Source organism: Thalassophryne amazonica, chromosome 1 (assembly GCF_902500255.1).
Source record: "Thalassophryne amazonica chromosome 1, fThaAma1.1, whole genome shotgun sequence".
Taxonomy (NCBI): domain Eukaryota; kingdom Metazoa; phylum Chordata; class Actinopteri; order Batrachoidiformes; family Batrachoididae; genus Thalassophryne; species Thalassophryne amazonica.
The window spans coordinates 16490083-16509909 of NC_047103.1; the positions used below are offsets into that span (position 1 = coordinate 16490083).

Here is a 19827-nt window from a genome sequence, read left to right on the forward strand (position 1 = left end):
AAAAGCAGGATACTGAGCCAACAGGGAAAAATAAATAAATAAAGAGAGAGAGAGAGAGAGAGAGAGAGAGAGAGAGAGAGAGAGAACAGCAAACTGATGAGAAGATAAACAGTAGAGCCCGACCGATAATATCAGCCATTATCATATACCTATAAATGATACGCCAATATTATTGGATAAAACACTAAAGAAAAAATAGCAATACACCCTTTTCGCGGACGGGTAATATTTTTCATACCACCCGAGTAAAACCCACAAAATGAATGTCACCTTGGTAATCAGCCAATCCGGACAGCGGAGCGGCACCACGACGAAGAGGCGCAGTCAGAGGAACTGTGAAATACTGGTGAGTCACTATTAATAATTTCTTACGTGTCCAACCGTGATCGTTATAATTAAATTTGTTAGTTCTAAAAGCCATCATAATTATTTATAGGAAAACATTCTTTTTTTTTCTACTAAGGTTTGAACTTTTGAGTGTTTACACAGGAGAGAAAAGTGAGAAAATGTTAATGCCTGTTTGAGAAAAGTGTATAAAGTGTGTAGTGAGAGGTTTTACAGGCTTAAAACATCTATAATAGTTGTAAAAAAATAACGCTGAATACTTCGCAGATTTTGCCTATCGCGGGTTATTTTTAGAACGGAGCTCGCGCGATAAACGAGGGACCACTGTATATGATAAAATCATTATCAAGTTCTTCACCAATGAATATGGCTTTATACACCCTTCAAAAACCATGCAACATTTATCATTTATAGGTATATGATAAAACAACTTGATAACTGATAATATGAGCCTCTCACAAACATATCGGATCTCTGTGCTATTATTGCTGAAATTAAAACATTTAAATTTTAAATTTCTCTGCTGAATTTTAAGTTTAAATTCAGCAGAGAAATTACCTCCAAGGTAGCTGATTTCTCGCGGGGAGGTGGAGTTGCAGTCCGGCCACCACAAGGCCCAAGGTCTCCTCCAGCCTCTGCCCGTGCCTCATCGCCCCTGTTCTCACATCGGCCTGGACTTTGTCACGGGCCTCCCGCCGTCCCAGGGCATGACTACCATCCTCACGATAGTGGACCGGTTCTCCAAGGTGGCCCACTTCGTGGCCCTCCCGAAGCTCCCGACGGCCCAGGAGACTGCAGACCTCCTGGTCCACCATGTCGTGCGTCTGCATGGGATTCCATCGGACATTGTCTCGGATCGTGGTCCTCAGTTCTCCTCCCAGGTTTGGAGGAGCTTCTGCAGGGAACTGGGGGCCACCGTAAGTCTCTCGTCCGGGTACCATCCCCAGACGAACGGGCAGGCAGAGCGGACGAATCAGGAACTGGAGCAGGCCCTCTGCTGCGTGACCTCTGCGCACCCGACGGCCTGGAGTGACCATCTGGCCTGGATCGAGTATGCTCATAATAGCCAAGTATCGTCTGCTACCGGCCTCTCTCCGTTTGAGGTGTGTTTGGGGTACCAGCCCCCATTGTTCCCACTAGTGGAGGGAGAGGTCGGGGTGCCCTCGGTCCAGGCCCATCTGAGGAGGTTCCGTCGGGTGTGGCGTACCGCCCGCTCTGCCCTGCTCAAAGCCCGGACGAGGGCCAAGAACCATGCAGACCGCCGGCGTGCCCCGGCCCCTACGTATCAGCCTGGGCAGGAGGTTTGGCTTTCCACGAAAGACATTCCCCTGCAAGTGGAATCCCCGAAGTTAAAGGATAGATACATTGGACCTTTCACCATAACCAAAATCCTCAGTCCAGCCGCAGTGAAGCTGGCAGCTTCAGCTTCACTGCGGATACATCCGGTTTTCCACGTGTCACGTATCAAGCCTCACCACATTTCGCCCCTCTGTACCCTCCTGCCCGGATCATCGACAGGGAGCCGGCTTGGACTGTGCGCCGGCTCCTGGACGTCCGTCGGAAGGGCCGGGGGTTCCAGTATTTGGTGGACTGGGAGGGGTATGGACCCAAAGAACGCTCCTGGGGGAAAAGGAGCTTCATCCTGGACCCGGCCCTCCTGGCAGACTTCTACTGGCGGCACCTGGACAAGCCTGGTCGGGCGCCAGGAGGCGCCCGTTGAGGGGGGGGGTCCTGTTGTGTGGGCTGCTGAAGAGGAGGTACTGCTGGCCCACCACCACCAGATGGCGCCCTGCTTGAAGTGCGGGCTTCAAGCACGAGAGGGCGTCATAGCAACCGGGAGTGACAGCTGTCACTCGTCATCAGCACCAGCTGTCACTCATCCACATCACCACCACCATAAAGGTCGGACTGCAACTCCACCTCCCCGCCGAGAAATCAGCTACCTTGGAGGTAATTTCTCGGCTGAATTTAAAATGAATAATAGTCTGATCTCATTTGCAGCCGTTTTCCTGTGACGTGTTCCTTATCTGCTGTATTGGCGTTTGGTGTGGACTGCGACGGCCTTCGCCTCACACCCCAACCAGATAAGTGGTTTTCACAGGAGCTGTCCGAGTGTGTTATTGGAGGTGGAGGTTCTCCCTCCTTACAGAACACAGACTGTGGGATTACTGAGTGTGCGTACTCACACTCACCTGTGCTGTTTCTGTTCTCTGCCAGCAGTACCAGGTCTGACAGCTGGAGACGGTGACCACCTGGGGACCCAGGACTTGGCGGCTCCGGTGTTCTTCAGATCCGTTGGCGGTGAGGGCCGTGTGGGATCCGGCTCGGTTCTGGACGGGCGTCTTCTATCCTCAAGCCTGCCCACACGTCACCCAACGTGTAATTGACTATAGTCCCAAACTGATTGTTGTCTGTATTCCGCTGTGCACAATTTACATTAAATTGTTACTGTTTGGCTTATCCATTGCCCGTTCATTTAATGCCCCCTGTTGTGGGTCCGTGTTCCTACACTTTCACAACAGGATTTCTCGGCCAGGGAGGTGGAGTTGCAGTCCGGCCTTTATGGTGGTGGTGATGTGGATGAGTGACAGCTGGTGCTGATGACGAGTGATAGCTGTCACTCCCGGTTGCTATGACGCCCTCTCGTGCTTGAAGCCCGCACTTCAAGCAGGGCGCCATCTGGTGGTGGGCCAGCAGTACCTCCTCTTCAGCGGCCCACACAACAATTTTACTGAATTTAAAATGTATGTGGTGTTACTGGATAGTCTGTCCAGCAGACGGTGCTCCGACACAATGCTGTCAAGTATGGCTGGAACTCCGATCACCACTTGTTCACATTAGCTACAAGAGACAGAGGCAAAGTGACCAGCTGCCATCCATTTTCAATCCGACTGGGTGTTTTACAGTAACAGAAGACAAGTGGTCGCTATGCTAGGTGGGGCCAAAACAGACAATTTCTATTCTATGCAAAAGCTGAGCAACATGCCACGGCAACTGCCAATCTGAGTAAAGACAGCATGACTACATGATGTGCGGTTTTATCGGTGTTATTGTATTTATCGTTATTTCTATTAAAATTCATGTTTAAACTGAAAAACATCAAACCTCAATTACATTTGTTTGTCATGTGGATTTAATCACTGGAATCACTGCCATTTTTTTATTTATACTACATAGTCGGATACACTGGTATTGTAAATTTTCTACTCCCTAAAATGCTTCCAATAAAATTTGCCACCCTGTCCATCAATCCTTTTCTTGACCCCCACCAAAAGACGCACAGAATGAAGGGTCTCAGCCCCCAAAAATCCTTATCAGTCGAGCTGTAATAAAGACTGGTATTTGTTTCCATAACGGTGCCCTGACCCTGTTTTGCATTCTCCCTTCCTATAGCTATGCATCCATCATCAGTCCACACGTGGACAGTGGATTAATGGTGTCTCAGAAGACCAGTCTGGTCTTTGACAGATGACATGAAGAGGACCCACACATCACCCCTCCACTACGGGAAAACGTAATCAGGTCGAGAGCGCACACACACATTATGTGTGACCTTGATTCTGAAGCAGCTCGAGTGCCAGTTCCTGTTTTTAGCTCTTTCAGGGAAAACAGCAAAAGAATCTGATTCAGATTAAGAGTCACTAATCCACCCATTCTGTTCTTAGCTCGATAACTGAGAAGTGACCCTTGTGTTTTTCACGCTGGGCGTCGTCCTACCTATTCCCAAGACGCTTTCTCCCTGAGTGCCTGTGCTAAGATAGAACTCCGGTCAGGTCCAGGTCAGTGTTGTGTTTGCTGAACAGAAAAGGACTCGGATGTGATGCAAAGATCACATTTGCTTTTCAAATGTATGCAAATGTAAATTGTTTACTTGCTGTTTCAAATGATGAACTGCCATGACTCCAAACGTTGACTCCATCAACTAAACTACCATCTTTATTAATTAAAATAATCCATCAGGCATGTAAAAAGTGCCATCACTGGGGCTGGGACACGACACTGGAAATTTGAGTGCGTCCAGCTGGGAATGTGTGGAAACACTATAACAGCCAAAATTAAGTCTAATTGTTTCCACAGCAGGAAAAAATAGGCAAAAACTGAATAATGTCTCATTCCATAACCCCAAAAGTGACACCATTTGACCGAAATTAACATTCTCACAGCTAAAAGCTAGATTTAGGAAAACAGGGACAGTGATTCCATTCTTCCCTCTCCTACATTCACTGTATTCATCTTTCCATGAGTTAAATATAGCACAACTAAAAACACATGACATAAAGGACGTGTAAAAGACAAATGTGGACATGACGGGGGGAGAAAGAAGCAGGCTTTACCGAGATGGGAGGCGCTATTTTTAGATCAGAGAGCATCAGTAACTGTCAGAGTGCCACCGCTGGCGATGATCAATACCTGTTCCAGCGGGCTTCTGGTGATGTTCTCTTTGTTTTTATATTCAGGAACTATTGTCCATTTCCACATAATCGACAACACAAATATACTTTATATTCTATATGTCATGTGAAAGAGAAGTAAAATGACCAATTTAAACAAAAATATTTGGCTGATCATCCCCCAACACCCCCTTCACTTTAAAATTACAATAAACAAATAAATAAATAAAGCTTCAATTTTCGAACTGGACAAAGCAGGTGTAGAAAATCAAATAATTCTCAGATCCTTCAGGTTTAAGTTTCTTAAGATAAATCAGGATGCTGTTGCCGCTCAGGGTCACACTCCATAAGAGAAAACAAGCCTACTGCCTTTCTTGTGCATTTTAGGATAAATAATGATGCAAGTGATGCTCAACATTAGTGCTGCAACTATTAAGATTATTCAAGTCAAGTCTGGGAACATCCGCTGGTGTCACTCTTTAACACATCCACACTGCCACAGAACCGTCTTGAGTCCTAGATGGCAACAACCCAGGCAGACAACCGGCCAATCTCCACATCTCTAAAATAACCATCTGCTTATCTGCCGCAGCCGGGTGATTGACTTAAATGAATCAGCAAACATTTTGATATTCATTAATGGTTTCAACTCTTTTTTCTTCTTCTTCTTCTTCTCAAAGTATCAAAGTTCTCCTCCAATGTGAATATTTTCTGATTTGACCAAATATTTTTGGTCAGTGGACCAAACAAGATATGTGAAGGTATCATCTTGTGCTCTGGAAATCACTGACATACATTTTCCACCATTTCGTCTCCCATCCAAGAACTGATCAGGACCTACTGTGCTTAGCTTTAGAGATCTGGCCTGTCAGCTGTACACAAACCAGACTGGTTACATTAGACAGCATTTATAATAAGTTCAATAGTTCAAAGAGAGTAGTGATTTAGGCTTCTTTTTTGTGATGCTCTTGGGCTTTATGTAACCATGTGTACATGCTAGAACAGGGGTGGGCAACCTGTTCCAGAAAGAGCCATGAGGGTGCAGGTTTTCTTTGCAGCCACTGACTCCACCAGGTGATTTTACTGATTAATATCACTTTGAGCAGATGGAATCAGTTAATCAGTGAAATCACCTGGTGGAGTCAGTGGCTGCAAAGAAAACCTGCACCCCTCACGGCTCTTTCTGGAACAGGTTGCCCACCTCTGTGCTAGAACAATATTTGAAGAATGCTGTACCAGATTTTGGTCAAACCTGGCAGCTATATTGGGCCTATTAATGGGAAAAAGTGATTTGGATGTGACTCAATGCTAATACACAGGAAAATGAACTAATTTATGGAAACAGTTCAAGTATTTTATTGTTAGTGGAATTTGACTGTTTGCTCCACATGTCTGGTAATCCAAGAGGGTGTGGTGTCGCTGTGCTCTCTGAACACTTTTTAATTTTTTTTTAATCAGAAAAGTGGTGAAAAAAAAAATCACGCCGGTCATAAAGACATCCAAATGCATACAATAAAATCCATCACCTTGTCCTCAATCCTTTTCTTGACCCCTTTTTCCCCCACAAAGATGCACAGAACGAAGGGTCTCAGCTGCTTCACAACTACCCAATAATGTCATTGTGACATGGGGTCGAGTGAGGTGGGGAGCGTGAAAGAGGCTACGGGTGAGAGAGAGTGAGAAAGCGGTAGGCGTTATGCATGTGGAGTGTTTTTCTCTTAATGACCTGGGCAGCTGTGTCTGAACTACACCAGTGCTGCTACCATCACTTCAGCCGGGTGCACGTGGGTTTAGGAAGTAGGGATGTTACAGAGGACAGGGCTGTGCGTTCTCCCTCAGTAGCGGGGGAGAGATGATGCAGGGGAGTGGCTGGGGAGGGGGGGGTTCTGGATCTCACCAGAGGTCTCAGTTCTTATTAGACCCCTGGAGCAAAGCAGCTGATGATCAGCCAAGCCTGAAAACAGGGAGAAATTTGTATTTTATTGTAGTTCGCATCAGTTATATAAAATCGACCAATCACGTCCGAGCTGTGAGCAACCAGGCAAAACGCCGACGCTGACTCACACGTGACTCATGTCTTCTGCAGCGAAGAAATGAGTCACCCAGGAACTTGAAAATTTTGAATAATAAAAGTCAGGCCAAATTATCTGGCTGGAGGATTCATCTTGTCCACCTGGACAGCACAGATGAACTTCAGATGGTACAACAAAAATAAAAATCCATATTAGTCTAGATTTTTAAGTGGTTAGTGCGCTTGGTTTCAGTGAAGAAGGTTCCACGTTCAAATCCCACCCCTGCCACATTTCTCCATGTGAAGTGGAGTTGCATCAGGAAGGGCATCCGGTGTAAAACCTGTGCCAATTCAACATGCAGATCCACCTTGGATTTGCTGTGTGACCCCGAGTGCAAACAGGAGCAGCCGAAGGGACTTACTATTAGTCTAGATTTTTAAACATCTGAGAAGATTCCCTTATATCTGGATTGTTTTTTTTCCCTAACAACCACACTTTAATGTGGACTGCTGAGTCCAGTTCCAAGTGGAACATGCATTTTATCCTGAATTTGTTCATTTTCATTTTAAATTGTGTGGAAACTCATTGTCTTACACTTAAGTTTTTTTCAAGAGGTGAAACTCAGGTTAAGCTGCATTAGTAACATATATCTTTACATCTACTACATACAGTCACAGTATTAACAAGAAACCCGCAACTCGTCTTTTCGAGTCCAAAACTCAAGGCCGAAGGGTAATTTTCTCCAATGGCGTGGTTCAATAGCGTGCTCCTATTGGCCAGTGCACAGCACGAGAACCAACCAGAGTGCAGCATAGTGCGGCTGCGTACGTTTTTCCGCTGCAAACCAAGTGCGCCATGCTTATATTAGCTCCATGATGGTGCCTGCTGCTATGTGTCCTTGCTTGCCTCTACTGGTGGTTGGCTCTCACTGCGGTATTGTATCACTTGTAGTCGGTGCGGACCAAGGTAGCTTAGCCGCTGTTAGTTCCCTTCCAGCAGATCCCAAGCAGCCGGGAAAGCAGGCCGACTGGGTGACTGTTAGGAAGAAGCGTAGTTCTAAACAGAAGCCCCGTGTACACCGCCAACCCGTTCACATTTCTAACCGTTTTTTCCTCACTCGACGACACACCCGCCGAGGATCAAGCTCTGGTTATTGGTGACTCTGTTTTGAGAAATGTGAAGTTAGCGACACCAGCAACCATAGTCAATTGTCTTCCGGGGCCAGAGCAGGTGACATTGAAGGAAATTTGAAAACTGCTGGCTAAAGCTAAGCGTAAATTTGGTAAGATTGTAATTCACATCGGCAGTAATGACCACCCGGTTACGCCAATCGGAGGTCACAAAAATTAACATGGAATCGTGTGTAACTTGCAAAAACAATGTCGGACTCTGTACTTTTCTCTGGCCCCTCCCCAATTGGACCGGGAGTGACATGTTTAGCCGCATGTTCTCCCTGATTCCTGGCTGTCTGAGTGTTGTCCAAAAAATGAGGTGGGCTTCATAGATAATTGGCAAAGCTTCTGGGGAAAACCTGGTCTTGTTAGGAGACACGGCATCCATCCCACTTTGGATGGAGCAGCTCTCATTCTAGAAATATGGCCAATTTTCTTAAATCCTCCAAACCGTGACTATCCAGGGTTGGGACCAGGAAGCAGAGTTGTAGTCTTACACAACTCTCTGCAGCTTCTCTCCCCCCTGCCATCCCCTCATTACCCCATCCCCGTAGAGACGGTGCCTGCTCCCAGACCACCAACAACCAGTAAAATCTACTTAAGCATAAAAATTCAAAAAGAAAAATAAATATAGCACCTTCAACTGCACCACAGACTAAAACAGTTAAATGTGGTCTATTAAACATTAGGTCTCTCTCTTCTAAGTCCCTGTTAGTAAATGATATAATAATTGATCAACATATTGATTTATTCTGCCTTACAGAAACCTGGTTACAGCAGGATGAATATGTTAGTTTAAATGAGTCAACACCCCCGAGTCACACTAACTGCCAGAATGCTTGTAGCACGGGCCGAGGCGGAGGATTAGCAGCAATCTTCCATTCCAGCTTATTAATTAATCAAAAACCCAGACAGAGCTTTAATTCATTTGAAAGCTGACTCTTAGTCTTGTCCATCCAAATTGGAAGTCCCAAAAACCAGTTTTATTTGTTATTATCTATCGTCCACCTGGTCGTTACTGTGAGTTTCTCTGTGAATTTTCAGACCTTTTGTCTGACTTAGTGCTCAGCTCAGATAAGATAAATTATAGTGGGCGATTTTTAACATCCACACAGATGCTGAGAAATGACAGCCTCAACACTGCATTTAATCTATTATTAGACTCAATTGGCTTTGCTCAAAATGTAAATGAGTCCACCCACCACTTTAATCATATCTTAGATCTTGTTCTGACTTATGGTATGGAAATTGAAGACTTAACAGTATTCCCTGAAACTCCCTTCTGTCTGATCATTTCTTAACATTTACATTTACTCTGATGGACTACCCAGCAGTGGGGAATAAGTTCCATTACACTAAAAGTCTTTCAGAAGCACTGTAACTAGGTTTAAGGATATGATTCCTTCTTTATGTTCTCTAATGCCATATACCAACACAGTGCAGAGTAGCTACCTAAACTCTGTAAGTGAGATAGAGTATCTCGTCAATAGTTTTACATCCTCAGTGAAGACAACTTTGGATGCTGTAGCTCCTCTGAAAAAGAGAGCTTTAAATCAGAAGTGCCTGACTCCCTGGTATAACTCACAAACTCGCAATTTAAAGCAGATAACCCGTAAGTTGGAGAGGAAATGGTGTCTCACTAATTTAGAAGATCTTCACTTAGCCTGGAAAAAGAGTCTGTTGCTCTATAAAAAAGCCTTCCGTAAAGCTAGGACATCTTACTACTCATCACTAATTGAAGAAAATAAGAACCCCAGGTTTCTTTTCAGCACTGTAGCCAGGCTGACAAAGAGTCAGAGCTCTATTGAGCCGAGTATTCCATTAACTTTAACTAGTAATGACTTCATGACTTTCTTTGCTAATAAAATTTTAATTAGAGAAAAAATTACTCATAACCATCCCAAAGACGTATCGTTATCTTTGGCTGCTTTCAGTGATGCCGGTATTTGGTTAGACTCTTTCTCTCCGATTGTTCTGTCTGAGTTATTTTCATTAGTTACTTCCTCCAAACCATCAACATGTCTATCAGACCCCATTCTACCAGGCTGCTCAAGGAAGCCCTACCATTAATTAATGCTTCGATCTTAAATATGATCAATCTATCTTTATTAGTTGGCTATGTACCACAGGCTTTTAAGGTGGCAGTAATTAAACCATTACTTAAAAAGCCATCACTTGACCCAGCTATCTTAGCTAATTATAGGCCAATCTCCAACCTTCCTTTTCTCTCAAAAATTCTTGAAAGGGTAGTTGTAAAACAGCTAACTGATCATCTGCAGAGGAATGGTCTATTTGAAGAGTTTCAGTCAGGTTTTAGAATTCATCATAGTACAGAAACAGCATTAGTGAAGGTTACAAATGATCTTCGTATGGCCTCAGACAGTGGACTCATCTCTGTGCTTGTTCTGTTAGACCTCAGTGCTGCTTTTGATACTGGTTGACCATAAAATTTTATTACAGAGATTAGAGCATGCCATAGGTATTAAAGGCACTGCACTGCGGTGGTTTGAATCATATTTATCTAATAGATTACAATTTGTTCATGTAAATGGGGAATCTTCTTCACAGACTAAGGTTAATTATGGAGTTCCACAAGGTTCTGTGCTAGGACCAATTTTATTCACTTTATACACGTTTCCCTTAGGCAGTATTATTAGACGGCATTGCTTACATTTTCATTGTTACGCAGATGATACCCAGCTTTATCTATCCATGAAGCCAGAAGACACACACCAATTAGCTAAACTGCAGGATTGTCTTACAGACATAAAGACATGGATGACCTCTAATTTCCTGCTTTTAAACTCAGATAAAACTGAAGTTATTGTACTTGGCCCCACAAATCTTAGAAACATGGTGTCTAACCACATTCTCTGGATGGCATTACCCTGACCTCTAGTAATACTGTGAAAAATCTTGGAAGTCAATTTTGATCAGGATATGTCATTCAATGCGCATAGTAAACAAATATGTAGGACTGCTTTTTGCATCTGCGCAATATCTCTAAAATTAGAAAGGTCTTGTCTCAGAGTGATGCTGAAAAACTAATTCATGCATTATTTCCTCTAGGCTGGACTATTGTAATTCATTATTATCAGGTTGTCCTAAAAGTTCCCTGAAAAGCCTTCAGTTAATTCAAAATGCTGCAGCTAGAGTGCTGACAGGGACTAGAAGGAGAGAGCATATCTCACCCATATTGGCCTCTCTTCATTGGCTTCCTGTTAATTCTAGAATAGAATTTAAAATTCTTCTTCTTACTTATAAGGTTTTGAATAATCAGGTCCCACCTTATCTTAGGGACCTCATAGTACCATATCACCCCCTACAGAGCGGTTCGCTCTCAGACTGCAGGCTTACTTGTAGCTCCTAGGGTTTGTAAGAGTAGAATGGGAGGCAGAGCCTTCAGCTTTCAGGCTCCTCTCCTGTGGAACCAGCTCCCAATCCGGATCAGGAAGACAGACACCCTCTTTACTTTTAAGATTAGGCTTAAAACGTTCCTTTTTGCGAAAGCTTATAGTTAGGGCTGGATCAGGTGACCCTGAACCATCCCTTAGTTATGCTGCTATAGACTTAGACTGCTGGGGGGTTCCCATGATGCACTGAGTGTCTCTTTCTCGTTTTGCTCTGTATGCACCACTCTGCATTTAATCATTAGTGATTGATCTCTGCTCCCCTCCACAGCATGTCTTTTTTCCCCGGTTCTCTCCCTCAGCCCCAACCAGTCCCAGCAGAAGACTGCCCCTCCCGAGCCTGGTCTGCTGGAGGCTTCTTCCTGTTAAAAGGGAGTTTTCCTTCCCACTGTTGCCAAGTGCTTGCTCACAGGGGGTCGTTTTGACCGTTGGGGTTTTCCGTAATTATTGTATGGCTTTGCCTTACAATATAAGGCACCTTGGGGCAACTGTTTGTTGTGATTTGGCGCTATATAAATAAAATTGATTTCATTTGATTTGATGTGTGATCAGAGAGAATGTTTCAAAGTGAGTGGAAAAAAAAGGCTGTGGTGATGAAATTTCACAGAAAAGTGAATGTGACCGTCTTCAACTTAAAACTGTCAATCAGTTAAACATTATTTTGTGACTGTAGCGGTTACACTGTAAAACATAAACACATACATGGCAGCAAAAGCTTCTTCCTTCTGTCTTTCTGCGACTGCGCGAATACATGTGCAAGGCTGCCCAATGTGCGGCCTGCAGGCCACATGCGGCCTAATTTTCCATTATTTTGGCCCACCTTGGTAATTCAAATGCTCTTTGGAATTAATAGATTACTGTTAAACAGTCATTTTTATGATGCTTGAACTTCATTATACATTTAGAATGTTAATTTCCTATCAGATATAATGTCTTTACTTTCTTTATTTTCTGCAGTATACGTTGCACTAGAGCAAATCCTGCACCATTTTTTTGTATTATCAGCTCTTTAATTTGGGATTTCTGTGCATAGTTGTAGTGTACGTGTCCCTGCAATGGATTGGCACCCTGACCAGGGTGTACCCCACCTCACGCTGTATGACTGCTGGGAAAGGCTCCAGCCCCCTGTGAGCCTTAATGGGAGTGAGCGGGTATATAAAATGGATGTATGGATGTAATGTACTTCTTATTATTGCCATTTATTATTGGAATAAACTCCAACAAAAATTTGTTTAGTGCTTTGATTCCTGTGAAAGTCCAATATAAATAGTTATGGGTGCTATAATTATTATTCTGAATAACAAAGCCATGATTTTTCGGTTTCTAAGTCACACTTGAGTATAAGTCGCAGAACCTCCCAAAGTAGTAAAAAAACAAACAACAAAAATGACTTATACTCCGGAAAACACAGTAACTGAAACTGCATGTAACTCCCACAAGATACATTGTTAACCATGTCGTCCTCCATCTAGATTCATTTATAGCCAAAGGAAGGAATTTATGTACTGTTTTTAAGAAGAAAAATAAATAAAAAGAACAGCTCTACACAATCCCTCACGACAGACAGCACACACCACCCTTTTCACTTTTTTTTCCAAAATTTTCCAGAGAAGTGGGAGCATTTCGGACCCGGCTCTGCTCGGTCATACGACACCCCGTTTCTTGTTCTAGATAACATCCTGCACACAGGTGAAGTTTTACATCAATAAAACTTCATCTGTTTAGATTCACAATGTGAAAATGCGAACCAGTAGTTGCATTTTCTATACCCGCTCATTCCAGTAAAGGGTCACCAGGGGGCTAGAGTCGCTCACAGCGGTCACAGGGTGAGAGGCGCAGTACAACCCGAACAGGCCGCCAGTCAATCACAGGTCCGCATATCATCAGACAAACACATTCACACCTATGGCCAATTTAAAGTTTCCAGTTCACCTCACTTGCATGTCTTTGGAAGTGGGAGAAAGCCGGCGCACCCGGAGGGAACCCACGCAAACATGGGGACAACATGCCAACTCCACACAGAAAGGACACACATGCCGTCCTTTCATAAACTCTGGACGGACTTTCACATATTCCCAAAGATTCGCGCCACTTGTCCTGAGCTGCATCTGACAATGTAAGAGGATTACAGCACACACTCGTGCACACGCAGCACTGCTGCCATTTCTGATGAAGAATGAATCCAAAACACGCCACCGCTGCACTGCTGTTATGACATGCAGCAGGCCGAGCTGGACTGTTACGATGATGTAATCGTGGACGCTGCTGTGTGTCAGAAAAACGGCGAGCTCTTTAATGTGCCTGGGCAAAGTTTTGGATTCAGATCCACAATAAGCCCTGTATGATTAGTTCCCTGCATATAAAAAAAAGGAAAGCATTGTTTGCACGGAGACAGTTGCCTGAGAGGAAAGAAGTGAACCCTGTCACCTCCAACGCTGGCAGATGTGCGCTGCTGCAACACTTCACTCACAGCAGCCCTTTTTGTCTGTCAGTGCATGACACCACTCAGAGTTATGCGATGTGTCACGTGCTTGCTGAAAGTGAGAATGGCTCTCAAACCGCGCCGACAGAGTTGCAGTCTGCAACAAATCTGACGGTTTTCATCGAAGCTTCCAACACACTGAGGTGGCGGTAATTGGAGAATCCATATGCAGTGTTTTGTGCAACAGTCCTACAACAAAACGCTCCCATTGTTTCAAATAAATACAGTTGTGTGCAAACGTTTGGGCACCACTGATAATTTTCATGATTTTCCTTTATAAATTATTGGTTGTCTAAATCAGAAATGTCAGTTAAATATATCATATAGCAGACGAACACACTAATATTTGAGAAGTGAAGTTTCTAGTATTTACAGAAAGTGTGCAATAATTATTTAAACAAATTAGGCGTGCATAAATTGGGGCACCCTTGTCATTTTATTGATTTGAATACATTTAGCACTAATTATTGGAACACAAAATTGGTTTGGGAAGCTCACTGACCCTTGACCTCCTTACACAGGTGAATCCAATCATGAAAAAGGGTATTTAAGGTGCCCATTTGCAAATGTTTCTCCTCTTTGTATCTCTTCTAATGAGTGGCAACATGGGAGCATCCAAACAACTCTCAAATTACCTGAAAACAAAGACTGTTTAACATCATGCTTTAGGGGAAGGATACATAAAGCTATCTCAGAGATTTCAGCTGTCAGTTTCCACTGTGAGGAACATAGTGTGGAAATGGAAGACCACAGGCACAGTACTAGTTAAGGCCCGAAGTGGCAGGCCAAGAAAAATCTCAGATAAGCTGAAGCGAAGGATGTTGAGAACAGTCATAGTCAATCCACAGACCTGCTCCAAAGACCTACAACATGATCTTGCTGCAGATAGTGTCTCCGTGCATCATTAAACTATACAGCGCACTTTCACAAAGAGATGCTGTATGATGCTGTAATGCAGAGGAAGCTTTTTCTGCATACATGCCATAAACAGAGTCGCTTGAGGTATGCAAAAGTACATTTGGACAACCCAGCTTCATTTTGGAATAAGGTGCTGTGGACTGATGAAACTAAAATTGAGTTATTTGGACATAACAAGGGGCGGTATGCATGGCTGAAAAAGAACACAGCATTCCAAGAAAAACGCTTATTATCTACAGTAAAATTTGGAGGTGGTTCCATCATGCTGTGGGCTGTGTGGCTAGTGCAGGTACTGGAAACCTTGTTAAAGTTGAAAGTCACATGGATTCCAGTCAATATCAGCAGATACTTGAGAACAATGTTCATGAATCAGTGACAAAGTTGAAGTTGCATCGGGGCTGGATCTTCCAACAAGACAACGACCCTAAACACTGCTCAAATCTACTAAGGCATTCATGCAGAGGAACAAGTACAACATTCTGGAATGACAATGACCATCTCAGTCCCCAGACCTGAATATTATTAAAAATCTGTGGTGATTTTAAGCGGGCTGTCCATGCTCGGAAACCAACAAACCTGAGATGTTTTGTAAAGAAGAATGGTCCAAAATACCTTCAACCAGAATCCAGACTCTCACTGGAAGCTATAGGGAGTATTTAGAGGCTGCTATTTCTGCAAAAGGAGGATCTACTAAATATTGATGTATTTTTTGTTGGGGTGCCCAAATTTATGCACCTGCCTAATTTTGTTGAAAGAATTATTGCACACTTTCTATAAATCATATAAACTTAATTTTATTTCTCAAATATCACTGTGTTTGTCTGCTATATGATATACCAATAATTTATAAAGAAAAATCATGGAAATCTTCAGGGGTGCCCAAACTTTTACATACAGCTGTAAACAAACACAACACGGTGTCATAACACAGCGAAACCATGCAAAACTACACAATTCAACAGAGCACAGCTCTCCCAAAGCAAAGGTTTCATGTGTGCAGAATTTTTTCAAGAAAATCAGGAAATTGCAACAAAAAAATAGAAATAAATAAAACTTGAAAACAAGCAACAGACCTCAACTCTGTAAATGAAAGAAAGTGGAAAACAACTTCAATTCAGTCTACATGTAACTTCAGCCACACCTGCTCCTAATTCCACCATGCATATAGATGGTAATACTGTTTCTTGCAACAACTCCAGATATATCCAGCAGATGGCAGTGTTCAGCAGGTGACATGCATTGCTACAGTATATTTATTACATAGGACAAAAAACTAAAACAAAAACAGCTGCTTTTCAATCAATCTGGTGTGTCAAATTTCACCAAAAATGAATGAGTTCATCCTTATTATGTTCCTTTTAGTTTAGATGTATACGGTGATAGCATTTATTGCTTTTTATCTTTTCACTCTGCATTTTTTAGGGTTTATGCCGAGGTTTTCCTAAGATCTCTTTCTGAAGTCTTACCTCACAAGGTGGAGTTATGGCTCTGTGTTTGCGCTCTTCATTATCGTGCGGTGAATCACTCCAGCGTGTTGACATTATTTCATTTTAAACTGCCGCAGAGATGGAAAAATCCTTTATGGGCCACATTGAGGTGAGCAGGATGAAGTCAAAACGAAAAGGAAGAAAGATCCTAATCCACACCATCCTCTTTCGTCTTGTCCATCTGTGGAGGAACTCTAAAAAAATAAAAAATAAAAAATAGTTCAATAAAAAGTTCACGGACCACAAGAGAAACATTTAATCACTCGCACTCTGTGTAGGTCATCAAGTCAATCCCTAGTGGAGTGGTGATCAATCCAAGCTTTTGTTTTTGTAGATGATGACCAGGATTGATGCAATTAAAACCTAATAACACGTCGGGATCAAGCGGGTGGATTTTCTTCCTCTCAGGAGGTGGCAGTTAAAACCCTGTGGACAGTGTGGCTGAGACAGTAAATTCAAAACCCAAATCAATCACATCTGAAAGCTTTCAGTTTGACAAAGTGGGATTTGTCATGTGACTGACTTTGACTTTAACTCACCAATGAACACATAACTGCCAACAGGCTGTGCGCCAATTTCAACCAGACACATTTTTGAAAGATTTACAAACTGTGTGCAGCAAACTCAAAATTTCTAGGCAACACATTTCAAAATTTCAAACCTAAAGTCCTATGTTAATATAGTGCTCTCGCCCACCCCCCGCAGAAAAGCACTGACAGAGCACCCACAAAATGCTTCATCCCAGTGGTCTCAGTATTTTCAGTGGGTGAAAAAAAGCCTGCATGTAGGATTCATTTCTGTGACAACAATAAACAGCTAACAACCAGTTTATAATGCACAGCGGTTAAAAAGTACTCACCCTCAGCAATAACCAAGCATCTATCACAGATGGGATTTTGTCTCTATTGTGAAAGAGCCTGTGTGACAAATTGGCAAAAGTAAACATCGCCTGTCAGTTGCCTGAAAAGGCGCTGCAGTGACATCTCAGCGTCTTTCTGAAAACTGACGTATTTTCAACGTAAAAGTGCTCAGAGCAGCTGGGAAAAAATGATCTGTTCTGCATTATTTTTTGTTCCTGGAAGTGGCTGCATTTGAACAGATAAAATGGAAAAAAACATGCTGGTGACCAGAAAAAATACTATACAGACACAAAGCTGAACTCAAATTCTTAAGTTCTGGAACAGTTTTACCAACCACTATTTTTTTGTTCAGATAGCTTCTTTTTCTCCTTTAGATAAATGTGAAAGTTACTAACTAAGAATTATCCACTGGTGAGTCAAACTTAAAGAGGCCAAAGAACCAATGAATCCCAAAATCCCAAAACTGAACATCAGGTACCAACTGGCTGACAGGACGCACGCCCACCACTGCAACTGAGTTGTCACAGAACCAAGGCGATGTTGAAGGAGAAAAACAATTTTGGCTGAACTCCATCACCACCTGCCATATGATTCAAAACAAAAACAACTGGAATGTGCGCAGCTTTTGTTGACACGTTTGCCACCCCACAATTGGGTCACAGTTTTCGTAGCGCCCACTGATGGTCACAATTGAAAGACATACAAGCCACCAGTCTATTGTGTCCAACTCCTGTGAAAGAGCTCTTAAGACTGCGGGCAAGTCCAGCATTGATACACTGAGGTTTGGATTCACGTCACCATTTTGGCTGAGGGTTAAGTGTAACCCATTGGGGAACAAAGACACTGCAAGAATAGCCAATATGTTGGAGCAGTCTAAATCTGTCTTGCACCTGCTGGACATAAACAACTGGAATCAAAATTGTTGGAAGACTAATTGGCATGTTGGAGCAGTCCGTGCCTGTACTGTATTCATTGCATATACACAATCGGAACTGGAAGTGCTGGTGTTGCCGACCGAACGGTCCCCCCTAAAAATCAGTCCCCCCAGCCTTCACTGCGCATGCGTCATTTCTGTGCATCCGCCGCAGTTCACCGATTATCACCTTGTTTTTGCTTAAAACTGCACTCATCATCATCTATCTCAGTGACAGATATCTGAAGCTTTTGTACAACAATCATTTCCACATAAATTCAGTATTATTTCATAATAAAAGATGGAGGAAGCAATCAGAGCGCCACAAACAGACAAGCTGCTAGCTGCTGCGTTCACTGTGCACCCGATTTCAAAACGTCAGTAGTGACTCACCGATTATCGCTTTGTTTCTGCTTAAAACTTACTTGTTTCTGCTTAAAACTGACTTCAGAATGATTTAGAGGTTTTACTTTGTCATCTGATGGTTAATAATCACATTATTCCCTTTGATCGCTTTGGGTGTAGAGACTCCATCTCAGACAAGCTGCTGTGGTCTCAAATGACGCATGCGCAGTGAAGGCAAGGCAGACCAATTTTTAGGGGGGGACCGTTCAGTCTGCGACACCGGAAGAATAGATGGTATGCGATAGAACGTTGAACCTCCAATTTTATTCCATGCAGTATATGAACTGGGACAAACTCTGATTTTGCAGTCCTGAATTTGACTTTCATTTCTAGACAGGTGTCAAAACCAAAACAAGGATTGAAACCTGATGTTTTCACTACCAAGCAACTGTGCAAATGACTTTATCTGACATGGTTTCGGTGTGGATTAGGATTAGAATAACGACTCTGGTTTCATTTTTCTGATATGCATAAAAAGTTTGGCAATATTTCTGATTCGGAGCCAACTGCTTGATCACTTCCAAAAGTCTTGCGCAGTAGCAGAATTCCAATATGGACCATGTCCAATTCCGAAATTGTAAATATTTTGCAAATAAATATAAGACGTGATTAGTGATAAACATGCAACCTAACATCATAAACTAAAGTGCAAAGATGATTTTGTTATTATTATCATTATTCATGAATATACCAACAGCCTTGAACTTACAACGACATGAATGCATATAAATGAAGAATCCATGGCGGGATCACGAATCAAGCTCAACATAAAATCACAATACAATGCTGGCCCAGATATAGAAAAAAAGCCCATTTTGTTCATGTTTGTATTAGCTTTAAGGACATAAAATCCCCTTTAGTAAGATGGGAAGAAGCAAAGGAGACAAGTGGACGACAGGTTGTTGCTATAATATGAACACAAACCTACCTGTTACAAATCAGGAAAACTACTCCAAACACGCACTGTCCATATTTGTGGTGACTGTTAGTTAAAAGCTCAATCGGTCCAAAGATGAGGGTATCTTTCTTTCTTTTTTTAAGAGATTAAAAAGCGGGATACGGTGTGTTCTCAGAGCGCTCGAGCTCGCTCTCTGTTAGCAAAAACACGGCGGAAAAAACACGGCAAACACCCTCCCGGGAGCATTCCTCCTGCACACGGAGCCCAACAAAATCCATTTCTCCTCGTTTCAAGGCCACGCTGAAGAAGTCAAAATACAAACCATGAATAGTAACGTGTACTCCCGCCTGGTCCCGGTTGGCGGCGCGACAATCTGTACACCTACAGACCCATCTGCAACGCTGCGCTCAAGCCCCGCCCATCTCCCCGCCCCCGGGCTGAGCGCTGTCCAATCGGATTGCCTTGTTAAATTTAGAATTTTAAAGCGAGCCAATTGGAGGCGTTGTTACATAATATTTCCAATAAAGAATGGCA

At 43.0% G+C, this 19827-nt stretch overlaps 1 protein-coding gene across 1 annotated transcript in view; it reads right to left on the reverse strand.

The window, feature by feature from the left end:
* LOC117506635 (rho GTPase-activating protein 21-A-like) overlaps positions 1–19603 on the reverse strand; it is a 185620-nt gene extending 166017 nt beyond the window's left edge. The window contains exons 1-2 of the mRNA XM_034166195.1: positions 19324–19603; positions 16197–16411 (exon numbers count right to left, since the gene is read on the reverse strand). Coding sequence (XP_034022086.1) covers positions 16197–16271 — 75 coding nt within the window. The 5' untranslated portion in view covers positions 16272–16411; positions 19324–19603. The remainder of the gene's footprint in view (positions 1–16196; positions 16412–19323) is intronic.
* Positions 19604–19827: the final 224 nt, after the last annotated feature.